Genomic DNA, 17,120 nt, shown 5'->3' with positions numbered 1-17,120 from the left:
GTGATAAATTCGTAGAGCAAGATGGACTGCATCTAAACAGGCTAGGGTCGGCAACAGTCAGTAATATGTATAGGCCTTGTGATATATGTAAGATCATACTTAGTAAGGGAAACTAGTATGCAGCGATGGGGATATAAAAATTGATAACTCAGTTGAAACGAAAATACACAAACAGCGTTTCAAAACAGATGCCATTAGTAATATTAAAAAAAATAACAATATCTTCGTAATGCACTTGACATAAATGGGTTAAGTTCAAACTACACAAATGGCAGAGAAACAAAACTTAACGAAATGCAAATAATTTTGTCAGAAATACCAAATATCATGGTTGTACGTTTGAATGAACACTGGCTTACAAAGGATAGTATCAAAATCTTAAGTAACCTTGATAATTTTTATGCTGCCAGCAGCTTTTGTAGGAGTAATTTAACTCAAGGAGGATCGTGCATACTTGTGGAAAGATCAATGGAATATAGAGCAAGACTATTTCGATGCCTTTAATGAATAATGTATGGTATATTTGAAAGCTGCTGCATAGAGTTAGAGCAAAATATTGTAATTTTATCTGTGTATAGAAGTCCAGGCACAGAAATAACGAAACATTTTTTGTCGAAATTCCAGTGTCTATTGCAAAAAACTTCAAAAAAACAAGAAAAAGATTCATAATAACTGCTGATTTCAACATAGATCTAGCCAGTAAGGCCCATAACTTAACAAAATTAATTGATATGATTCTAATATCGGGTTTCAGCGCTAATATCACTGAATTTACTCGAGTAAACGAAATGTCTTCAACATGTATAGATGATACTTTAACTAATTACACTTATAATCAGGCAAATAAATTTTGTTTAGATTTAGGACTTTCTCATCATTGCGCTCTCTTTATAGAGTTACCAAACACAATAGAACCTTGTTCGAAAAAAACCTACACCAAACGCCAGTTCAACAAAGAAAATATGAAATTATTCTATCATAGATTAAACAAGATGGAGTGGAGTATAGGTCATAGTATTTCATGCTCTGAAAATTCTTGGAAAACATCCTACACGTTTTTAATCCAACTTTGCTCCTTACAGTACATCATAAAAAAGTAGTAAATAAAGTAATGTGAATTACTGAAGGAATAAAAATCGCGAGTACAAGAAATGACGGTTACATAGGGAACTAAAACATAACGAAAGTCCTGATTTTGGTAGTAGGTTAGGTTAGGATGAGTCACTTCTTGCTACTCTGTAACCTGGAAAAGTAAGGAATTATGGGCACAGTATTAGAATGGTTTAAGTCATATCTAACCAACTGAAGACAAAGAGTGGTCATAAAATCAGAGGGAGGAACTTATACTTCAGAATGGAAAACAATTTCACATGGAATACCCCAAGGTTCTGTCATAGGTCCCATTCTGTTTTTGTTTTACATGAATGATCTGCCACTTATCATTGAGTGTCACTCAGTTTCATTTGCAGATGACACATCTTTAATCATTGAAAGTAACAGTACTGATCAAATTCCACAGACTGTATTAAATACTTTAGAATAATTAGATACCTGGTTTGATTCAAACAGGCTAAAATTAAACATGGAATAGACTCAGTTAATGCAGTTAAAAACAAAAAAAGTAGAATTAAATGATATTCACATCAGTCCCAGAAACCAGGATTTGCAGGAAGTTAGCTATGTGAAATTCCTAGGAATGCAACTAGATAAAAATCTATCACAGAGATCACATATACAGTAACTTGCAAATAAATTACATAGCCGCCTAGCATTTGCAATGAGAATATTGTACAATGCTACCAGTATGGGTATAAGAAAAGGAGTATATCACAGCTACTTTGAGTCAGTATTAAGGTATGGAATTCTATTTGTGGGTAACTCAAGCCATATGTGCTCAATACTAAAACTTCAGGCAGCCATCATTAGAAATATGCACAGTGTAGGGTGAAGAAAATCATGCCACCGACTCCTAAAAAATCTAAGTACATTAAGTGTTCCCTCACTATACACATATGATCTAATTATCTTTGTACACAGTAACCCTGATTTATTTGCAGAAAATCATTTTCAACTTGATTACAATGCCAGAAATCAAAATAATTTTATGCTGCCCACGTATCATTTAAAACTTTATGCTCAAACTCCACATTATATGAGTATGAACATTTATAACAAAGTGAAAGGAAGAGAATTTCTCAACATAAATTTAGAAACACTGAAAAAATCCTTATATGAGTAACTAGTGCAGAAATGTTACTATTCAGTAGAAGAAATCATAAATGACAACCTGAAAATTTGAGCAGGAGAGAACAAATATTTAGGACTGTTAATCTCAAAAGTTTGTTACTTTTGAAGAAAAATTATTGATTGCTTAATTAAGTAATTATTCAGTGCTGTATATTATATTACTGGTATTATAAGGAAATCAGTAAACCAGTTTTTGTGTTTTGACGAATCTCCTGTTCTTTAAGTCAATGGCCTGAAATTGTAAGTATAAACTTCTACTTCTACTACTGTATGACAAATAGAATTTATAAGAAAGATATTGATGTAAATAGTGTGAGAAGTAAGAATAGTATGTCAGTAAAGGGGGAGAGGTGTCATACACTTGGATGTGTAAATTTTGATGATCTGAGTACACTGAGTAAGCATCAGTTAGTAAATGGATTGCCAACAAATTTAGAATCAGAGTTTATGATGTGTAAAGTTTGTACTGAAAATAGAATACACAATTTATCTTTTGAAAGCAATAGAAGCATTATGTATTATTCATACTGAGTTGAATAGGCCTCAATCAACTCACAGTTTGCATGGGGAAAGATACTTTCTCACTTTTGTTGATGAATGCTGGAGTCTACACTATCAAATCTAAAAATCAAGTTTATGATTGTTTTGTGAAATATGTTAATTAAATTGACGATTTAACTGGTAAAACTATTAAGAAATTGATATGTAACAAGAGGAATATTTAAATTGAGATGTATATGAATTTACAAAATACAAAGGAATCGTTTTAAATTCTTGTCCTCCCTAAATACATAAAATAAATGGTATAGTTGAAAGACACAACAGGTCAGTTATGGAGATCTGAAGATGCCAGTTAGCCGAAGCAAGAGTAGATAAGAGATTTTGGCCTGTAGTAATTTGTGCAGCTGCCTATCTTAAAAACAGAACTTTAGCTAATATAATTGAAAAGAAAACTCTTTAGCAGATATTGTTTGGAAAAAAAACCTAATGTTAACAATTTAAAGTAGAATGGGATCATAAAGCAGACTTTGTAATTTTAATAGGCTACAGTGAAGTTGAATACAGAATATTGATCATTGTGAGACATGTTATATTGTGGAAGATGACATCAGGTTTACTGATCTAAAGGACTCAAATTTAGGGACTGAACATTTTACTGATTCTGAGTGCTAAAGCACAGACAATGAACCTGTAAATGAGCCAATGGAAAGAAAGTTAATAGAAATTAGTGCATCTGTAGAAAGATGGGTGCGCAAAGCTTACTGCAAGTACCACTGTCATACCTTACCAGTAGATCTTGCCGAGAACCTGAGAAAATTCTGGTCCTATGTAAAATTACTAAGTGGCTCTAAGGCTTCTATCCAGTTACTCCAGAAGATAGCAAAAGTGAAGCTGAAGTTTTAAATTTTGTATTTAAGAAATGGTTCACACAGGGGAGTCATATAAACATGCCATAATTTGACTACCACACAGACTCGTGTATGGAGGATATAGTAATAAGCATCGTTCGTGTAAAAAAGCATCTGAAAGAGTTGAAAGCAAGTAGGTCACAGGTTCTGATGGTATCCAATTCAGTGTTTACTCTACAGCATTGGGCCCCTTACTTAGCTTGCATTCAACTTGAGTCTCTCACCCAGTGCAAAGTCTCAAGCAACTGGAAAAAAGCACAGGTGACTCCTGTATATCAATTGGGTAAAAGACGGACCTGCAAAATTACAGACCAAAATCTCTAACATTAGTCTGCTGCAGCGTCCTTGAACATATTCTCAGTTCAGACATAATAAATTTCCTTGGGACAGAAAAACTCATGTACACAAATCAGCACAGTTTCATAAAGCATCGCTCTTGTGAAACTGAGCTTGCCCTTTTTTCACATGATACACTGCAAACTATGGATGTAGGTCTACAGGCAGGTGACATATTTACAGATTTATGAAAAGCCTTTGACACGATGCCACACTGCAGGCTGTTAACGAAGATACAAGCTATTCAACAGGTTCCCAGATATCTGTGTGGCTCAAAGATTTCTTAAGCAATAGAAACCAGTATGTTGTCCTCGATGGCAAGTGTTCATCAGGGGCAACGTTATCGTCAGGAGTGCCCAGGGAAGTGTGATAGCACTGCTATTGTTTTCTATGCATATAAACAATCTGGTGGAGCGGACAGGGCAGGCACCATTGTGCGGTTGTTTGCTGATGATGCTGCGATGTACGAGAGGGTTTTGACGTTAAGTGACTGCAGGGAGATACAACATGACTTAGACAAAATTCCTAGTTGATGTGAGGAATGGCAGCTAGCTCTAAACGTAGAAAAATGTAAGTTGAAGGAGATGAGTAGGAAAAATAAATCCATAATGTTTGGATACAGCATTAGTAGTTTCATGCTTGACACAAACACTTTGTTTAAATATCTAGCAAAGCAATATGAAATGGAATGAGAATATAAGAACTGTAGTAGGGAGGCGAATATCAATTTTGGTTTATTGGGAAGATTTTGAAAAAAGCTATGTTTCATCTGTAAAGGAGATAGCATACAGGACATGAGTGCAACCCACTGTTGAGTACTGTTCGATTGTTTTGGATCTGTACGAGGTCAGATTAAAGGAAGATATTGAAGCAATTCGGAGCTAAGCCGCTAGATGTGTTACCAATGTGTTCAAACAACACATAAGTATTATGCAGATGCTTCAGGAATTCAAATAGGAATCACAGGACGGAAGATGACATTCTTTTCAAGGAGCACTATTGAGAAAATCTAGGGAGTTGGCATCTGAGACTGACTGAAGAGTGATGTTACTGCTACCAACATATATTTTATGTAACGAGCATGAGGGTACAATTACAAAGATTAGGGTTGATACAGTGGAACGGAAAAGGTAATGACTAGTAGTGGAACAGGGTACCATGTGCCATCTGCCATATGGTGGCTTGTGGAGTATATATGTACATATAGATGCAAAAAGAGCATCAAAGGGAGTTCAAGCAATCAGAAACAAGAGCCAGAATGTAAGCTGAGAAGGTCAACTACAGAATGTAAATTTCTCGATGGATTTAATGATTGTGTCATGGGTAACTTCATTTATGTAAACTTCTGTATTGCTGTTAGCGCAGAAAATTTTGAGGAGATGAAGAGTAGTAATGAGTCAAAAGTTTGGAAGCAAGCAATAGATAACAAAATGGAAAATTTAAATAAAAATAAAACTTGAGAATTGGTAATGAAATCAGTGAATGTAAAGTGGGTTTTTATAAGAATATCAGATAACACTTGTAAGGAGCTTTCTACAAAAGAAATTGTCACTGATATTTATTCACCAGTTGCTATGATACAAACACTAAAACTTTTGTTGTCATATAGCGGCAAAATGGGCTCAATTGTAGAACAAATGGATTTACAGACTGCGTTTCTAAATTTTAAAATTTTCACAGAAATTTATTTAAAGCAACCTCCAGGATATGAGAATGGAGCAAGAAAATTTTGTAAGTTATTGAAAGCATTATACAGTTTGAGAGAATGTTCTAACTCATGGTACGATTGTTAAATGATTCCTTCTAAAAACTATAGGATTTAAGAGAAGTAAATACGGTTATTGTCTTTATGAATTGATGATTGCAAATTATGTAGTCTATATACTTGTGTTCAATGGTGATTTGCTAAGTTATAGTAAAAGTAAAGGGAAAATACTAGAACACAAGAAACTGTTATCCAAGCAATTTCAAATGAAAGACTCAGTTGAAGTAACGAATTATCCTGGAATAAATACTGACCATAATTACACAAATAAGGTAATATTAGGAAACTTATTTCGAATTAGGCTAAGAAAAATCAGATTGAATATTCGAAATTGTACAGTACACCAAAAGAAGTTAATTTCAAATTAGAACCAGCACAAGATGCAAGTCATGATGCAGGGTGACAATTACTGAACTATACAAAAAAGAAAATAAGAAAAACCTAAATTATTTACAAACTCTTCATTCAACATGTGAACATTACTACAGATATTTGGATTTAAGTTACAACATGTTTGATATGCCTACCATCATTGGCAATGATGTGGTGCAGACAAATAGTAAAAATCTGCATGGCCCACTGAAGTGTCAGAACATTGATGCTGTTGATGACCTCCTGAATGGTTGTTTTCAGTTCATCAGTGGTTTTGGGGTTACTGGTGTACACCTTGTCTGATATGTGTTTGGATCCGAAGAATTTGGTGCCCAACCAAGGCACATGTCAGTGGCCTCTGGGTCAGAATGCAGTCTTGTCAAAACCAGGGTCACTTTGGATAACGGGAATGAAGTCATTCTCCAAGATCTTCATGTACCATCTAGTAGTCACTGTGCCATCAAGGAAGATCACACTGATTATTCTGTGACAGGACATTTCACACCACACAGTAATCTGTTGAGGATGAAGAGATTTCTTGATCATGAAATGCAGATTCTCAGTCCCCCAAAAGTGCCAATTTTGCTTACTGACAAACCCATCCAAATGAAAATGGGCTTAATTGCTAAAACAAACCATACTAATTCCCATCATGCCACATGGCCAACAATGCAATTTGAACATCCTAACACAAACTGTTCAGAAGTTATGGCATTTTATTTCATATAGTTCAATAATTGTCACACTATATTAAATATGGTAACTTGATATTCACTCTACTGTGTATTAACTAAGGAACATGAGCAGATATAAGTTACAATGTAAACTATTTGAGTAGATTTCAAAACTGTTACATTTATGCTCACCTTAAATATGTTTTGCAAATACTGAAATATATGGAGAATTTGATCTCTTATATATTTTTTTTCTTTTTTTGCCGATGCAGATTGGGCAGGTGATTGTGTAGCTCATAACTCTAGATCAGGTTATGTAACTAGATTACTTGGAAATGTTATAGTTTAGAAATCTAAGAAACAAGGAAGTGTTATAAAATATTCTAGTTTTGCTGACTATGCAGCATTGTCATAAACCATCACTGAGATTCAATTAATTCTGAGTATTTTGAATATTTTTGGTGCCAAGTCTGATGAGCCAGTTAAAACATATGAAGACAACTAATGGGCACTCAGTGTTGCTGGATATGCTAACTTTACACTAAATTCAAGTGCACTGAAGTACACTACTGATTTATGGATGAATGTTACGTGAACGTAATTACAATTATTTGTAAAATAGACCCAGAAAACGATATAGCAGACATTTTTACCAAATCATTGAGGAAGAATAAATTTGTTAAATTTTGAGAAATGTTGAAAGTAATGTGACTGTGATATGCATGTAAGAAGGTGTGCTGGAATGTGGTACATTTAAACTGACAGAGGGCTCTCAGTAATGAGTGTATGTGTATGTACAATGGTCAGTCAGTTCTGTGTTATGTATGCATTCACAGTGTAAAGAGGTCTGATCATTGTATTTGACTTTTCAGTAGTAAATATTCTTAACAATTACATTCACTGAATTAATCAATCTGTACAATTAAACATTGTAAAGATAATTTGTCATTTGAAAGCTAATTAGTTTTTGTAATGAATAACTAAGCTGTATATGTAAGGGAAGAGTTTCCATTACACTTAATCAGTTGCAGTTAAAAAAAATATCATTCTCACTTGTGACTGAAATTCATTTATTTTTGTAAACATTAACCCTATTGCAATTAGTAATTGGCGAATTAACACTTCTAGAAGTGGCGACTATAGACTGACAGTTTCAATTGACAAGTGTCCTGACGGACAAAAAAGACTGTTCTAAGATTCTTCTAAACAGCTCTCAAGTAAATTAGAATATTATGGTGTCATCAGCAATGCTACAAAATGGTTTTGAGTCATACCAAACTAACAGAAACAAAGGGTGTCGCTGTGAAATGCCTGTGTAGTAAGCAGTCAGTCTTCATCTAACTGGGAATTAACTACATGTGGTGTTCCTCTAGGCTCCATCTTGTTTATATTAATGACCTCCCACCTGTTACATTGCCAGATGCAAAGTTTGTTTTGTTTACAGACAATACAAACATTGGAAAAAGTTAGTCAAGTACAGATTTAGAAATAGCTGCTAATCAAATTTTCACTGACATTAATATATGGTTTAAAGGTAATTCACTGTCATTAAACTTTGAAATGACCCACTATATGCAGTTCATAACCCGTAAGAGATTTCTTTCCAGCACGTGTGTAATATATGAAGACATGCAGATTGAAAAGGTTAATACTATTAAATTTCTGGGATTACAACTCGATAATAAATTCAGTTTGGAAGGGTATACCATAGAATTGCTGAAGTGCCTGTATTTGCAGTGGGAATGATGTCAATTGTAAGATATAAATATTATGTCATACTGGATCATATTGTGGAAAAACTCATCAAACCAAGCAAAAGTTTTTAGGGTGCAAAAGCATATAATAAGAATCATTTGTGGTGTAAATTCAAAAACATCATGTAGAAATCTGTTCAAGGAACTTTGTATTCTAACCACTGCTTCTCAATATATTTATTCCTTAATGAAATTTGTTGCAAGTAATATATCTCTATTTCCAACCAACAGCTCAACACATAGTATCAATATTAGAAATAATAACAATCTACATAAAGACCTAAAATCACTTAACTGGGTCCCAACAATAAACACACATTTTCAATAAATTGGCAGCAACCATTAAAAACTTGGTTTCACATAAAGCACGGTTTAAACAGAATTTGAAAGACTTTTTGATAGCCAAGTCCTTTTACTCTGTAGATGAATATCTTAACATGGACTGTTAGACCAGCTTAAATAAAAATGTCTGTTAGATTTCAGTTTTGCTAGCAATTGGCAACAACAGTCAAGATTAGGTATTCTGTGTATGATAAATTTATTAAAAGTACATAACAATGTTTCAGTCTGTCTGTGTATTATTTCTGTAAATATTAGCAGTTCCAGTTTACTGTAATGTATTCACTTATTTTGACCATCTCCTGACAAATGATCAAGGTAATAAGTATTATGTTCAAATATTTTATGTTATACTTTCTGACATCTTCCTCAGCCAAGAGAATCATCTCATTTTTGGGTTTATGGAACGAAAACTGAATCTAATCTAATCTAAAACTTACTGTAGCTGACATGATGGAAGCTAGGCCAGCTGGAGTAGTCTGTTTAAACTTTATAGGCAATTTTACAAACAAAAATTGAGGAACAGTGCCTCAAGTGAATACATATTCCTTTGAATCTGAACTGCATAACTTCTTGTTTAGAAATATTTTTTATAAGCAGACATAAGAAATAAAATTATGATTATATATTCAAGAAATGTATTCTTCTCTTTACAATTTCTGTAATGGAACTTGAAGACTAGACTAAAGAGTAAGCTTTAAGTACAATGCATTTAGTGCACAAAAGAATCAAGTCCAAAATTTTACATCTCCAGTCAGTGAGGCATGTAATACCAGTTAAATTTACCCTTCTTCAATATGAGAATATATTATACAAAATATATTATATCATTCGTGCATTTTAAAATGATGTTAACTTGTTCTTGTAGTTAATTATTCAGCAAAAATATTATGTCTACTTTTCTCAGAACTTTGTTATTTTGCCTTGATTCCCTTGTGCTCTGAATGTCTCATATCTGTAATTACTTTGTGCTCTGAACGTCCCATATCTGTAATTACTTCATACTGTTTGACACAGAACCCTAAGACCTCAGGTTATTACACAAATTCATTATCCTATGAGCTGTTTAACATTTTAAACCGACATTAAAACCTACAGTTTAACGTGAGCTCCGAACCATGGTACGACTCGGCATTTTTACATTACCTGACATAGCCAAGATGACAGAAGACGTAAAGGTCAGATAACATCCTAGGAACGACAGGGGATCAAACCCGTGATCATCGCATCTATAGTCCGGCACTTTACTACTGAGCCATCGGGAAGCGCGTATGTCAGGAGAGAGAGAGACAGCAGGTAGCGGTAGCGGCGTACCTTAGCGATGTGTGGGTCACGGCTGGCCACGGTGACGACGCCCCAGCGCCGGTCGGCATCACTGAGGTCGCTGCTGTTGAAGTCTACCCACGTGCTGGAGTCGGAGGGCAGCTGCCCGACCAGCTCCGGGAAGAACTGCACCTGCCAGTCCCAGTCCCAGCCTGAGTCTGAGGCGTCTGGGGACTGGCCGGCCGCCAGGCAGCCCGCCCACGCCAGCAACAGCGGCAGCCAGCTGTGGGGCAAGCGTCACACACTGTAATGAGGCAGCCAGTGTTGTGAATAGCCAAATATACCACAACAGTCTTTTACGATTAACAAGATAAAAGATTTCGTAAATTTATGCAATATCAGTTGCTTTGTTACTTTTGCAGATTATGTTATTCAATACGATATCAGCAATAATTATAAATTTCAGTAGAATGTATAATTTGCAAGCAAGATTTCGAAAACTACATTGTGTACTAAATGTGAACATTCATGTTTTCACTGCTCACGAATTTTTCGATAAAAGCTAACTACTCAGTTCAGATATACACTACTGGTCATTAAAATTGCTACACCACGACGATGACGTGCTACAGACGCGAAATTTAACCGACAGGAAGAAGATGCTGTGATATGCAAATGATTAGCTTTTCAGAGCACTCACACAAGGTTGGTGCCGGTGGCGACACCTACAACGTAATGACATGAGGAAAGTTTCCAACCGATTTCTCATACACAAACAGCAGTTGCCTGGTGAAACGTTGTTGTGATGCCTCGTGTAAGGAGGAGAAATGCGTACCACCACGTTTCCGACTTTGATAAAGGTCGGATTGTAGCCCATCGCGATTACGGATTATCGTATCGCGACAATGCTGCTCGCGTTGGTCGAGATCCAATGACTGTTAGCAGAATATGGAATCGGTGGTTTCAGGAGGGTAATACGGAACGCCGTGCTGAATCCCAACGGCCTCGTATCACTAGCACTCGAGATGACAGGCATCTTATCCGCATGGCTGTAACGGATCGTGCAGCCACGTCTCGATCACTGAGTCAACAGATGGGGACGTTTGCAAGACAACAATCAACTACATGAACAGTTTGACGACGTTTGCAGCAGCATGACTGCGGTTACCCTTGACGCTGCATCACAGACAGGAGCGCTTGCGATGGTGTACTCAACGACGAACCTGGGTGCACGAATGGCAAAACGTCATTTTTTCGGATGAATCCAGGTTCAGTTTACAGTATCATGGTGGTCGCGACATCGCGGTGAACGCACATTGGAAGCGTGTATTCGTCATAGCCATACTGGCGTATCACCCGGCATGGTGGTATGGGGTGCCATTGGATACACGTCTCTTCACCTCTTGTTCGGATTGACGGTACTTTGAACAGTGGACGTTACATTTCAGATGTGTTACGACCCGTGGCTCTACCCTTCATTCGATCCCTGCGAAACCCTACATTTCAGCAGGATAATGCACGACCGCATGTTGCAGGTCCTGTATGGGCCTTTCTGGATACAGAAAATGTTCGACTGCTGCCCTGGCCAGCACATTCTCCAGATCTCTCAACAATTGAAAACGTCTGGTCAATGGTGGCCGAGCAACTGGCTCGTCACAATATGCCAGTCACTACTCTTGATGAACTGTGGTATCGTGTTGAAGCTGCACGGCCAGCTGTACCTGTACACGCCATACAAGCTCTGTTTGACTCAATGGCCAGGCGTATCAAGGCCGTTATTACAGCCAGAGGTGGTTGTTCCGGGTACTGATTTCTCAGGATCTATGCACCCAAATTGCGTGACAATGTAATCACATGTCAGTTCTAGTATAATATATTTGTCCAATGAATACCCGTTTATCATCTGCATTTCTTCTTGGTGTAGCAATTTTAATGGCCAGTAGTGTATCTTATAACAGGAAACCGTGTCATTGATAGGAATAAAATACAAAAATTAATTTATAAATTAGTAAAACTTTAGTAATACACATTGTTCAACATAAAGTAAACATCAGACAGAAACAAAACGTATCAACAACATTGCAGACGCATTTGTGAGAAAATGATGTACATGAGATGATTCAGATCACCGATGTGTAGTTGTAAATGCATTTATTTCGTAAAAACAACAATATACCTCATTTAGTTGCCGGCTATATAAGCATGAGCTGTGAAGGTAGCTGTATTACCTAAGTTCTGTATTACATTTAGGCCTATAAACATATGACCAATTCAACTGTTATATTCCAGTGTGTAAAAATTTATCAGTTTTATTTGAAATTGTAATGTCAAGATACGAGGAAAGTGCTTAAACTTAAGAAGCTCAAGTGAAAAAGTGTGTTTTACATCATTCATTCATTCACAGAAATCAACTCCTGATATTTCACACCACTAATTACCCAGGCCAGCGATTAGCTGTTGGACACCTCCGTTTTGTGGAGAACAAACTAAAATAGATAGTCAATATCGCAATGTCAATTAAAAATTTACGCCACATACACTCGCTAAAAAAGTTTTGTCACTTTAAGTATAATTTATATTTTGCATTTGGCTACTGAAACCCCGATTGTTGCTGTAGGCCATTTTCACAACACTCACAACGTAATGCAAAACAGTTATCATTCGTATCGGCCCAACAAAAATTAAACGGAACGAAATGTGGTTCTACACGGCTGTGGGCTCGAAAGACGGTCGTCAAATGTATTAGTCGTGTGAAAATATACCGTATGTCACTTGAGAGTTTACACTGAGATAACAAAATTCACGAGACACCTCCTAATATGGTGTCGGAAGTGCTTTTGCCCAGCGTAGTGCAGCAACTCAACGTGGGACTCATCAAGTCACTGGAAGTCCCCAGCAGAAATAATGCGCCATGACGCCTCTACAACCATCCATAATTGCAAAAGTGTTGGCGGCACAGGATTTTGTGCACGAACTGACCTCTCGAGTGTGTCCCATAAATGTTCAATGGGGTTCATTTCGGGTGATCTGGGTGGTCAAATCATTCGCTCGAACTGTCCAGAATGCTCTTCAAACCAATCGCAAACAATTGTGGCCCCATGAAATGGCACATTTTCGTCCATAATAATTCCATTGTCGTTTGGGAATATGAATGGCTGCAAATGGCCCCGAAATAGCCGGACATAACCATTTCCAGTGAACGATCGTTTCAGTGGATCAGAGAACACAGTCCGTGCTGTGTAAACACAGCCCACACAATTATGGAGCCACCAGGTTGCACAGCGCCTTGTTGACAACTTGGGTCCTTGGTTTCATGTGATCTGCGCCAGATCTGAACCATACAATCCACTCTTACCAGTTGAAATCGGGAATCAGCTGATCAGGCCACGGTTTTCCAGTCATCTAGTGTCCAACCGACATGGTCACGAGCCCAGGAGAGGCGTTGAAGGCGACGTCAGACCATTAGCAAAAAGCTCTCGCATCGGTCGTCTGCTGTCATAGCCGATGAACGCCAAATTTCGCCGGCCTGTGCTAACGGATACGTTCGTCGTACGTCCCACATTGACTGTTGCGGTTATTTCACGCAGCGCTGCTCGTTGGTTAGTACTGTCAACTCTACGCAAACGCCGCTGCTCTATGTCGTTAAGTGAAGGCCATCGGCCACTGCGTTATCCGTGGTGAGAGGTAATACCTCAATCTGATGTTCTCGGCACACTCTTAACACTGTGGATCGCAGAATATTGAATCAACTAATGGAATGTCCTATGTGTCTAGCTCCAACTACCACTTTGCGTTCAAAGTCTGTTAACTCTTATCGTGTGGCCATAATCACATCGGAAACATTTTCGCATGACTCACTTGAGTACAAATGACAGCTCCACCAATGCACTGCTCTTCTATAACTTGTATGCGCAATTTTACCGTTGTCTGTATACGCGCATGCTGCTATCCCATGACCTTCGTCACCTCAGTGTATACTATACAGGGTGGTCCATTGGTCGTGACCGGGCCAAATATTACACAAAATAAGCGTCAAACGAAAAAGCTACAAAGAACAAAACTTGTCTAGCTTGAAGGGGGAAACCAGATGGCGCTATGGTTGACCCGCTAGATGGCGCTGCCATAGGTCAAACGGATATCAACTGCGTTTTTTTTAATAGGAACCCCCATTTTTTATTACATATTCGTGTAGTACGTAAAGAAATATGAATGTTTTAGTTGGACCACTTTTTTCGCTTTGTGATAGAGGCGCTGTAGTAGTCACAAACGTATAAGTACGTGGTATCACGTAACATTCCGCCAGTGCGGACAATATTTGCTTCGTGATACATTACCCTCATGTCTTCCATTCCACCGTCCTCATCGTTTCATTCCCTATCGCTTCGCAACGTTATGCCTAGATATTTAATCGACGTGATTGTCAAACAGTACACTACCAATGCTCTATCTGAACGTTACGGGATATCTTTTCCTATTCACCTGCATTAACTTACATTATTCTACATTTAGAGCAAGCCGCTTACTCATCGCACCAACTAGGAATTTTGCCTACATCATCCTGTAGCCTCCCCAGTAGTCACTCAACGTCGTCATTCTCCCGCACACCACAGCAAACAGCCGCAGATTGCTGTCACCCTGTCTTGTCACAAGACTGAACACCTTGCTATGTGCAGTGCATTTTAGAAGATATTTCATATATATATATATATATATATATATATATATATATATATATATATATATATATATATATATAAGCGTGTCTTACTAAGGAGTGGAGAAAATCCGCAACAATTATCACCGGTTTCGAGGGTTACTGAGAATCTTCGAATTTGTTTGTACAAATAAATGACATGTTTGCACGTAGTCTTCCACAGAAAGAGTCAGTTGACGTAAAAGGTTTCTCTGTATGGTATGGCGTCATATTGCAGCCTAACGTAACTGTCACTGGATAAAACGGACTCTGGCCGTGGCTCCTGTGGCCTACTTCTAGGCCTGCTGTTGTGCTGTCTTCCCGAGTAAAAGACAATGTTGAGTTGGATCCTGCGCAACTAATTCAAAACACACATACGAAGAGAAACCACTTACACGAGACCCATCGTAGTTTCACATGAAATAGTCGGTTTCAGGAGCGTACACAGTGTCCACTAAATTCGTAATGTGCAAAGAATAACATGACAGGCGGTGTAAAAGAGTGGATGGCTGAACATTGGTAGTGTTGCCCTCTGCACCAACATCTACATCCACACTCTGCGAATCATTGGGAAGTGTATGACAGAGGGTACTTCCCATTGTAGCTCGCATTAAGGCCGGTCCAGATGCAACTATCTGCGAGCGCAAATCACATTCACCGGAATTCTGACGTGGAAAACGTGTTAAAGTAGCTATTTGTTCAGCCTAGTGTTTCTGCCCTTCATTTGCAAGATGAATCCCAAAATGGCTGATAAGCACAAGTGCTTTAGAGCAGCGTTTCCCAAACTGTGTGCCGCAGAACACTGCTGTTCCAGTGCGAGCGAATGACTGCTCCGTGAGAAAGTATTAATAACATTTTGACAGTACTAAGTATTTTTTTAAATTTTATTATGATTTCTGTGCTATTGGTTATGATTTAAAATTGAAGTAATCATTGAATAAGTTTTTCCCATTTTTTAAAATTTGATTAACCTTCAAAATGAACTAGATGTTTGATATGGTTGGGAGCAGGATACAGGGGCTGCTGGAGTGGAAGGCTGAGCAAAAAATTGAGGATAGAATATAAAATTTAATTTATTACGCAAGAAAATTCATGCAAGGTACTGGTAACAACATATTGACATATAACTTGTTCAATTTAAATGTACATCAGCTGATTTAACATGAATCATCAACAAGTTATCTAACATCAAACAATCTGCAAATATGAGATTTAAACCTTTCCCAAAATTTTAATGCTCGTAAAATGTTATTACGAAACACGGAAAATTACCAAACTGGTCACTGTATTTAAGCCTTACATAACCTAATGGGCACAATGGCTTACAGGAAATAATATCACAGACGTATAGCAATATCTGCCCACTACAGCACTGTCTTACGTGACCTTGTGTGCCACAATGATTCACAGAACCAACTCATATAGTTAAATGGTAAATATTACCCACAATGGCGCTTGCGTTATAATCGTACGTAGCACACCGATTTACCAAGACAATGCAATTAATGCCAAGTACAGTCTGGTCCAGAATAACGAGTGCCCTACCGCTGATTAAACTACTCAGAATCAGTAATGAACTGTTTTACAAGGCAAGCACATTCAGTTCAGACAAATTAAGAAGCTAGTGCCTCCATTTGAAATTTACCACAGAAATCCATCAATAGTCGTAGGCCAGACGGTGATTCGAAAAGGACTGATAAACAAGTTACCGCACTGTTGGCGGTTGGCACTAAACCCCTGGCGTGTTGGCGTGTAATAGACGTGTGGGCCAGAAACCACCCCGCTGCAACAGGAGCCGTTAACAACAGTACCCACAGAACTCTTTCTAAAACCACACCGTGAAATGACGTCAAAGGGGTTTCCAAAGCAGTTTAACACTGAACAGTAGTGAGTAAGAGAAAAGGACAAAAAACAAACACACGGCACTTACAATTAGCCTTGAATTATTCCTAGCTGTGGTTAAGATTGAATTAATTTTAATCCAACAAGTAAACAATGGTGTCACAGTAGACTTAAACTTTACTTGACTAACATGACATAAGTTCAGTAACAAACTGAAATGCAATTTAAAGACACTCAAGTAAGGGTATTGTGAAACACTTCATCAACAATTTAAGCAAACACGCCCACATAGGCACACCAGTTCATATGTAAATCAACCAGGGCACAAGTCAGTATTTCGACATGCGGCGTGAGAATACTTACTGCTGAGCAGCGCAAGCCAGAACAAGACAGAAAGAAGTCTCGCTGTAACTCCACCAGATGAAG

The 17,120-nt window shown here is 37.6% G+C and overlaps 1 protein-coding gene across 1 annotated transcript in view; it reads right to left on the bottom strand.

Annotated features, from left to right (window-relative positions):
• LOC126250508 (ileal sodium/bile acid cotransporter-like) overlaps positions 1–17,120 on the bottom strand; it is a 209,181-nt gene that overhangs the window by 49,534 nt on the left and 142,527 nt on the right. Inside the window, exon 2 of the mRNA XM_049951565.1 lies at positions 10,211–10,442. Coding sequence (XP_049807522.1) covers positions 10,211–10,442 — 232 coding nt within the window. The remainder of the gene's footprint in view (positions 1–10,210; positions 10,443–17,120) is intronic.

This window comes from Schistocerca nitens, chromosome 1 (genome assembly GCF_023898315.1).
Source record: "Schistocerca nitens isolate TAMUIC-IGC-003100 chromosome 1, iqSchNite1.1, whole genome shotgun sequence".
Classification (NCBI taxonomy): Eukaryota; Metazoa; Arthropoda; class Insecta; order Orthoptera; family Acrididae; genus Schistocerca; species Schistocerca nitens.
Note: the sequence above shows the minus strand (reverse complement) of the source record. Positions and strands in the feature narration are given on the sequence as shown.